The sequence below is a fragment of the Lupinus angustifolius genome, chromosome LG03 (genome assembly GCF_001865875.1).
Source record: "Lupinus angustifolius cultivar Tanjil chromosome LG03, LupAngTanjil_v1.0, whole genome shotgun sequence".
Lineage (NCBI taxonomy): Eukaryota > Viridiplantae > Streptophyta > Magnoliopsida > Fabales > Fabaceae > Lupinus > Lupinus angustifolius.
Genome location: NC_032011.1, coordinates 20,634,636 through 20,643,357, shown reverse-complemented (window position 1 = coordinate 20,643,357; position 8,722 = coordinate 20,634,636). Strand labels below are relative to the sequence as shown.

General features: G+C 35.5%; 1 protein-coding gene across 1 annotated transcript; it reads right to left on the bottom strand.

Moving 5' to 3' along the window:
• Positions 308 to 8,446, bottom strand: LOC109343610 (lysine-specific demethylase JMJ15-like). The gene is given in 13 exon segments (XM_019581998.1): positions 308 to 600; positions 602 to 829; positions 1,223 to 1,420; positions 1,642 to 1,745; positions 1,847 to 2,813; positions 2,963 to 3,331; positions 4,314 to 4,475; positions 4,760 to 4,981; positions 5,074 to 5,583; positions 5,681 to 5,758; positions 5,924 to 5,995; positions 7,873 to 7,968; positions 8,164 to 8,446. Coding segments are annotated over 12 exon segments (3,051 nt in total). The 5' UTR covers positions 7,915 to 7,968; positions 8,164 to 8,446; the 3' UTR covers positions 308 to 501.

Below are 8,722 nucleotides of genomic sequence, written 5' to 3'. Positions count from 1 at the left end.
CCTTGAGAAGCATATATATTCAAACTTCTTAGCAGCAACATGTGTATTTCACCATGTATTTCCCTACTCTTATCATCTATGATAAAGCAGCATTTATTTTCTGTGTATACACAACATTTGTTGCTTATTGAGTTCAAATCCTGGAAACAGCCTTTCTGCTTACAGGAGTAAGGCTGCATACATCTACCATTCTCAAACCACACTAAGTTGGAGCATCGTGCACTGGGCCACCCTTATATATGAACTTAGAGAGGAAGGAAATAAATGTAAAACCTAAATCTAACACAAACTAAATTGCTAGACCTTGAAAAGCAAATATACTTCAGAGAAAGGAAACTTTGAATTGGTTAATGCCATTTATCAACTATAATCAGGTCATTCATTATGGGCAAGTAGGAAAAAAAACTTCCTCAGTTTAATTGATCTCTAAAAGAATGGACCTAACTAATAACTAAACTGAAGACATTCCAAGCCAAAATAAATTGAGATCTTATTCTTACTTTATCTACAAGCTTTCCGATCTCCTCCATTAGTGCTATAAATGCCGTTCTCCACCGAGTTGAATAACTTTTGGATTATGCTTAACTCATCAGGATTTAAGGGATCCTTGTAGTAATGATTTCATCTCAAGGGAATGGCAACTTCCTCTTATGCTATCTTCTTCCTGCTTGATCAAATTGACACCGAAAACTTTGGTATTGACATTACCAAGAGAGTTACTTGAACAATGAGTGAACTTATTATCGATGTCACTGCATGATGATGGAGGGATAACTTTGTGATTCCAGTACTCTACACACTGATGACTGAGATCTTGAGCTTCAATGGCCTGAATGTAATATAACATCAGAGGTGAGAACATAATTCCGGGGTAACATTCTAGAAGAATCATGTAAGCTTTTACCGAAATGTCATCACAATAAACAATGTTAATCAATCTAGGTCAGAACTATGTGATTTAATTCTACATTATAAAAATTATGCACCTATGATATTAGTGTTTGAGCTCAAGGCAAGCAAAAGTATATACAACAACAACCCGGCCTTAATTCCAGTAGGTGAGGTCGGCTACATGGATAGACCGACGTCATAATGCTCTATCAGAAATCATGTTCATTGACAACGCATTGATCTCTAAATCTTTCCTAATAAGTCTGCCTACGGTTTTTCTTGGCCTCTTTTTTCCTCAGGCAAAAGTATATGCAAGATTTAAATGCATTACCTGGATAATGGAAGGTGAAAGGAAGCCAAACATTCGAAGACCGTTGATGTTCTTCAGAAGCTCTAAGGGAGGGAGTTCATGTTCACCTAGACTCCTTCGCCTCATGATTTCGTTATGTACTCTCTTTAGAACTGATTCCCAGCACTTATCTGCTGAGATATCTGTGAAAGTCTCGCCTGGATGTTCTTCCATCGTAACCTGAAATGTATTTATATTTATGGGATGAGAAAGAAATATACTTCAATCGAAAGATGGAAGACATACCAAAACAAATAAATACCAAATGTGAACAAATAAATTCAGATATAATAACTAAGTGGCTATCAATCAAAATACATGAATAACAGAAATCAAGAAACAGTAATTTTAATAACTCTATCATCTCGAACTTGAAGCAGAAACAAGAGCAGAAATGATACCTTGAAAATAGGTCCAAGAAATCCAGCATCAATGATTTCAGATATGTATCCAGAGATTCTCGCAGGGTCGAGAATGCTAAAGAAATTAACTCGACTCTTGAATCCTTCATAAGTTTACCAAAATTATAGGGAAGTTAAAATCCTGAAAGGCTAATCAAAGCCAAAGGTATAATTGAAGAGCAGAAAAAACCGAACTGTGGCATACCTTTTGGATATATTGTGTGCCTACTAGACCATAGCTTTCCATAAACAACCGATCCCAAACTTATAGGCTTGACAGAATTACCAAACGTTTGCATTAGGTAGCTTTCGGCTGTTGAAGTTATATTTGTATTTGTGGTGTCTATGACTTCCATCTTGAATACATTGTTCGGCTGCTTTACTGAATTTGAATCCATTTGCAGATCCAACCCAAACTTTCCACCACCAAATGTACAAGAATTGTGGACATCCCTTGAACATGATGAAAAATCTGTCTTTGAACCTGAATACAGATGTGACACGTTACCCTCACCACCAAGTTCCATATTGCCTTGTCCCTTTCCAGACCCTGAACGGCATACTTTTTCCTCTATTAAAACATCCATATTATGTTGGCTATCAGAAATATGCATCGAGTAATTTTCATTTTCACCAGATATAACTTCAAGATTCAAATCCAGACAACCAGCCTTATCCATGTTATCTTCATTGTCTACGACCAATTTTGTATCATTAATATTGTTATTATGACCATCCTTGGTTCCTGCACAACCAGTTGAGCTTTCCCCATCTTCACGACTCTTGGTCTTGTATGTATCTCTCTCCGAATCTTGTTTAAATATGGAAACCTTATTGCCATCAGAACAAACCATTCCAAGATTTTTATTTGCCCAAACTTCAATAGCGACTGATTGTCCTTCTAATGCTTCAACCAATTTATTTAGTTCATCTGTAGTATAACGAAGCAGAACGGATCTTCTGTCCATTCCACATGAGCAAAACAAATTTGAATGCTTAAGACAAGAATATCTGTCGGGAGAGCACTCACAACCTACAGCAGATAGGTGCAAGTCATAGAAGCAAGAGAAGCATTCCCTTTCCTTGTACAAATCAAAGTCACTATCCATCTTCAGCAACTTTATATCAGTTGCAAGACACTCTAGTCTCTCTTTTTCCATCTTTATCCTTGTCTGTGAAATGGAAACAAGAAAAATGAGTAAAACTCAGATACGTAAACAAGTAAATAAAACCATAGAATGGAGGAGATCGGAAATTTTATGGAGCTTTCAATTTGATAGAGTGGGTATGATAAAAAAGGAGAGAATAGGAGATCCGTTACCTTAACTGCCTTGGTAAGAACTCCATCTTTCCCACAGACACTTCTCCATTTTGAAATTTTTGGAGTTTCATTTCCAAGATTAGCTAGCTCTGCAAGAGCTCGTACAGCTTCCTGTGCCGATCCAAATAAAAGCTTGTCATGTGACAATGATGTCTTACGGCACTGCAGACTGTAAAGCTCAATGGCATTCTGCCCATGCATTAACCAATCGACAGGAGCCACATTCACTGCCTCGGCACAGTTGAATCCACAATTGAAGCCAGAGTGGTATGCCCTTGGAAATGTAATAACAAATTCCCCAGAATGCTGTACAGTGCGATATAAAGGTACTCCCTCGGATTTAAGGACTGAAGGAGATAACTGAGTAACCTGCTCAAATGTGAAAATCATCACCATTATAATCACAACACGGTTCCCAGACTTAGAATCTCGGTAATTTACATGGAATACTAAAATATCTAACACCACTAACTGAATAGAAGCACATAGCGTTTGTACAGATAAACTAGTATTATCGTTATTAGTAGAATACTAGAACAAGATTGTCAAAAATTCAGCCCATTATGTAACGAAGGAAGGGTTAAAAACACATTGATATGAGCACCACTGATTCACTGCAGCGATGATAGAGCTGAAATCTTATATCAGTTATGTGTCACAGTATACATCAGGATAACATTTGTTATCCCATTCCCTGCATCCTTCCCTATCACACTCCCTCTAATAGGTCAATAAAATAAAAATATATTTCATAACTTAAGAATTTAATATTTAATTAACCAATTAGAGGGAATGGGACAACAAATGGTATCCTGAATAAATCACAAAGGATATTTTTTTCTGGAGGAACCATTAAATCGTTAAGTTATGATGATGCCATAACTCGCCACTTTTTCCCAAACACGCTAGCAGCTCTCTTGGGTAGTATCTAAAGTGAACATAAGTTCTTAGTGGGACTACCTAATATCTTATCTCTTTTGTTCATAATTTAATGACTAATTAGTATGGTTTCCACTTTATACTTCTACATGTGAGGGACCTTACAATAGACTGATCAGCATGCAACATCATTAACTGGTAATAACCCTGAATTGACATTTCACACTTCAAAGTTCAAACATTAAAAAAACCATCATTGATTATAATTTTCTAAGCTTCCGAAGTGTATTGAGGCATAAGCATTCCTAGCAAACTGCACCGACGAAATATTATATTTGGCATCAACTAAAATCTTATTGCATTCATGAAATCTACACATAGAAACAATATAATAGCACTAAAACAACCAATAACTAAAAACACTTGTCAACGATGTTCAGCAATAAGGAAAGTTTATGTTGTAGCATTCTACCAGTTCATTGAGTAGATTTGGATTTTCCTCAAACAAATCAGGCAAGTGCTTCCTCATTGCATCTTCAAAAGGTGAAGCATGGCTTCCAGGCACTCCGTACCATACTTTTGGGTCACCCCAGTGCAGATAATTAAGCGAATAGAGGTGGTGATCCTCAACATGCTGTTCCAAGAAGCAGGAAATGATGACAATGTGTTAGTCTATCTAGGAAACTGCAACAATTTGAACCAAAAGAAATGCAAAATTCAAGACACCTTACTAGTTTTACAGGTCATTATTTCAAATATGTTAACATAAATATGTTAACATAAAGAAGTAAATCTTATCTTTAACTCATAACTCCACGAACAGATACATACAGAGACAGGTGACAATGAAAATTGGTGTTATCCTTTGTTATGCGTTCATATATTTACACATGAAATAAAATAATTATCACCACTTACCCAGCAAAATGATGAAAAACACATGCCAACATAGAGCCATGGCACTAGAACTCCTGAGATGTCACTTCCTTCAAAACTTAGTACGGAACCTGGGAGTCGGGGGAAGTTATTGAGATTCCAGCCAGATAGGGCATACTGATCTGAATCACTCTTAGTTAAGGAAGATGCCTTCGGAAAACCACTTCCAAGTGCACCACTTTCCAAGTCAGCTCCATAATACACCTATAATATAACAGAGTGACGTATTTACTATTTGCACAATTATGTGACAGCAAAGACCAACATTGTTGTAGTCAATAAATGATGATTAATACCTCAACCTCGTCCGTTGGTTTCTCAATTATTCGCCAGTATTCACCTTCAATTTCCTCCTGACAGGGTTCCCATCTCAGCTGGCTGTTACTATCACTAAGTTTTCCATCTTCATTAGTTTCTTTCAACCGGAAGTAGCATTCCTTAAAAAACTTATCATATTGCTGAAAGTCTTTAAGTGTGAAGTCTGACCCAGATTGGAATCCAAACTTCTCATCGGGATCAGGATTATTAGCTTCAGAACCTGAATTAGCAGGTCTCCTACATGTGCCCATTTTGGAGTGCTTTCTACGTTTTCGTTTCCTTCCCCTACTTTTCTTTCTCATGGGCTCCCTATTTTGAAGCAAATCAATATACTGAATTCGGGTAGGAAATTTAGTATTTTCCCATATGTCTTTCTCCTTAAGAGGGCAAGGTGGATTCCAGCAAGCTGGAGGGACAATCCTACATATGCCATGGGGTTCAGCTAGGGGCCGTATCTTTGCTATGTAACCAAGTGTATCCTCAAACTCCTAAATCAAAAGAGCATAAATAAGAAACGAAAAAAATTCAAAAATACAATATCACTATCAACAAAAGCAAAAATATGAAGGTGGTACTAGTAAGTACCTCAATAGTCGGATGAAATACAGGCGCTTCATCAATCATAGGCCGGCATGCTTCAACTGGATCCCATCTAGCTGATACCTGAAAATGAGAGGGGCAGTGATGAAAAATTTAAAGCACTAGCGTTGAAAAGTTAAATTCCATTCAAATTTCAAATATACGGTCTCTATTTGTTCAGAAGAGCAAGAAAAATAAAAAAAATATACCATCAAAGATTATGACTCAGTACAGTAGACATTCTATTACCTTTCTACTTCTTGGACTTGTAGACGACTCTAATGCATTGTTAATTTTTGGCTTGTGCCTAAAAGGAGAGTCCTGCAAAGTATGTAAAAATGCTGAGTTTGTTTAACTAGAAGCCTCAATCATAGTCATGGAATAAAAAATGAATTCAAGCAAATTACAGTTAATGCTATTAAGGCCAAACATTGCAAAAGGACTTCATACAAACCATGTGTAACAACTTGATGTCAGATATTGAGATGTAAATAAAAGAAAATGTGAATGGGCCAAAAAAGTACCCTCAAAATACAAATATACAATATAGATAGTCATGCATTCATATTACAAAATTACAAGGGTTAAAAAGGAGTTTGAGTAGACATTTTAGAGTGCCAATAGTCTCACTTGTTATCTTATAACACAGGTTCTGCATAAAATGCAAAACCAAAACAGTGGTCACATTTCACACTACTTTCATCCAGGTTTAATATTTCTAGCTTCATAATTTAATGCATAACAATTGCAATGTTAACTGAAGGATTAAAAAAATTTAAGTAAATAATCATTTCACAGTTCAAGTTAGTACTACCTCCCAACAGTTGAAAACACTAAAAAATGATCAGTGTAACTTCCCTATTGTTTGAAAAATCAAGAACCAGAGATAAAAAAAACATTAAATAATAGGTACAGATTGCTATTGTACTCTGGCTTCGACGGAAATTTGAGGAGGAAAAAGTGGATGATCACAAAAATAACATTCACCAAATCTAGGCTAACCAGAAACCTATAGTGATTAAAACATGGCAATGATCAAATGATGAAGCGATACTAATGCCAGATATAGGTTTTTCCAAAAAGCTAAACAAAGGCAGATGAAAAGCTTCTATAATCTTTTCAAACCCTGTGAAAGAAAGAACCCATATAGCTTAGCACATATATCCTAAAGATCATGCTACAGAAAAAGATTAAGGTTGACCCATATGTGTGAATCAAACACTTCAACATCATCCTTCTGAGAGCAGAATTAGCTCAGCAACTAAACTAAAAATAGTTAAACAATGATACCTCTTAAAAGACAAAATACAATGCTAAAAGCAGCAGAACATACAAAGAGAAAGAAAAGGTAAAGATACACAAGAACAGTAACAAATTTTCAAATTCCATTAAACAAGATCAGCAATTGTGATCTGCAAAAACCTATGTTGCATACATACAACTTACAAGTACTGTATCGTACCCGGTGCAGATACCAGTATGGTACCTGGTGCGGATACCGGTATGGATACGGTACCTAGTATGGATACAGGAATGGGTATCGTACCCGGTGTGGATATGGATATGGTACCTGATGTGGATACGCATACAGGTAGGTGTGGATACGAATACGGGTATGGCACCCGTGCGGATACAAATACGGGTATGGCACCCGTGCGGATACGAATACGGGTATGGCACCCGTGCGGATAAGAATACAGGTATGGCACCCGTGCGGATACAAATACGGGTATGGCACCCGTGCGGACACAAATACGGGTATGGCACCCGTGCGGATACAGATATGGGTATGGCACCTGTGCGGATACGGCACCTGGTGCTTATATATTTTTTTTTTTAAATCAAAGATAATGATACGCCAATATAATTAGGTAAAAATTATCAATTGAGGATGAGAGATTGAGACCCAAAACTAGCTGAGATATGAGGATTAGAGACTAACTATGTAACTCGGAATCAGTATTGTGATATGTTTAAGAAGGGAAAATAAAAGTTTCCAACCTAAAATGACAGTTTTGAAATAATTCACACCAAAAGAGTATCAATGCAACATATGCAAAATCAGAGGGTAGAAGATTTGAGCAAAGGAAAGATATATATAAACATATACATATATATATATATGAGACATGCATAATGAGTTATGAGTTCCAGAAACAAAGGCATATCATACATTAATATAGGTTTGAAAATCTAACCTCTTTGGCCACAGATTCTGCAGCAAATTTCAACTGTTCCATTCAAATCAAAGCAAAATTACTGGAGAAAAAAGGTCTCTTATTCAATAACCAATCCTGAATCAAAAAACCAGACACCCTTTTAAAATAACATCATCATCATAAATAAATAAATAAAAAACCATAAGCGGTTTTCTACTTTCTCCATTAACAAAAACTACCAAAAAGGAAACCTTAAAAACTGCAAAAAGAAAAACAAAACAAGATTAAAATTAAAATTAAAAAATAAATTCAGAACATCATGGTACACACCCAATGCAGCAAAAGATAGTTCTTTTGTTCCCATGTTCTGATTGCGTGCAAATGAATTAACCCAAAAAATTCCCAACACAAATCAACACAGTGAAGAAAACCTAAATGCAAAATTCACTTTGCATGTGTGTGCAAATTTTTGTGAAACTTTCCATTCAATTGTACAAAAAAAAGTGTAAAATTGTGTGAATCTTGGAATTAAATGCTCAAAAATCAAATGGTCCTAGAATAAAATAAGAATTGACTTGGTAAAAATTTGTTTTTTTTTGACAGGTGGAAAATAAATTGACAATTTATGGGAAAGATATTTGTTCTATCTGAAATTTAACTCTTTAAACAAATATATAATTTCATTTAATGATTAATATGTTTTTCCCAACATGGAATAAAATAAAACAAAATTTTTATAAGGACCAAAAGCAAAAGAAGAAGCTAAGATTCTACTTTGAAAGACGTGTTAGCTGAATTTGAAACCTTGTGCTACTTGGCTACTATTTTATAATTCTTTTTTTTTTGTATTATAAAGAAATTAATTAATTTTAAAAATAATTTTTGGATA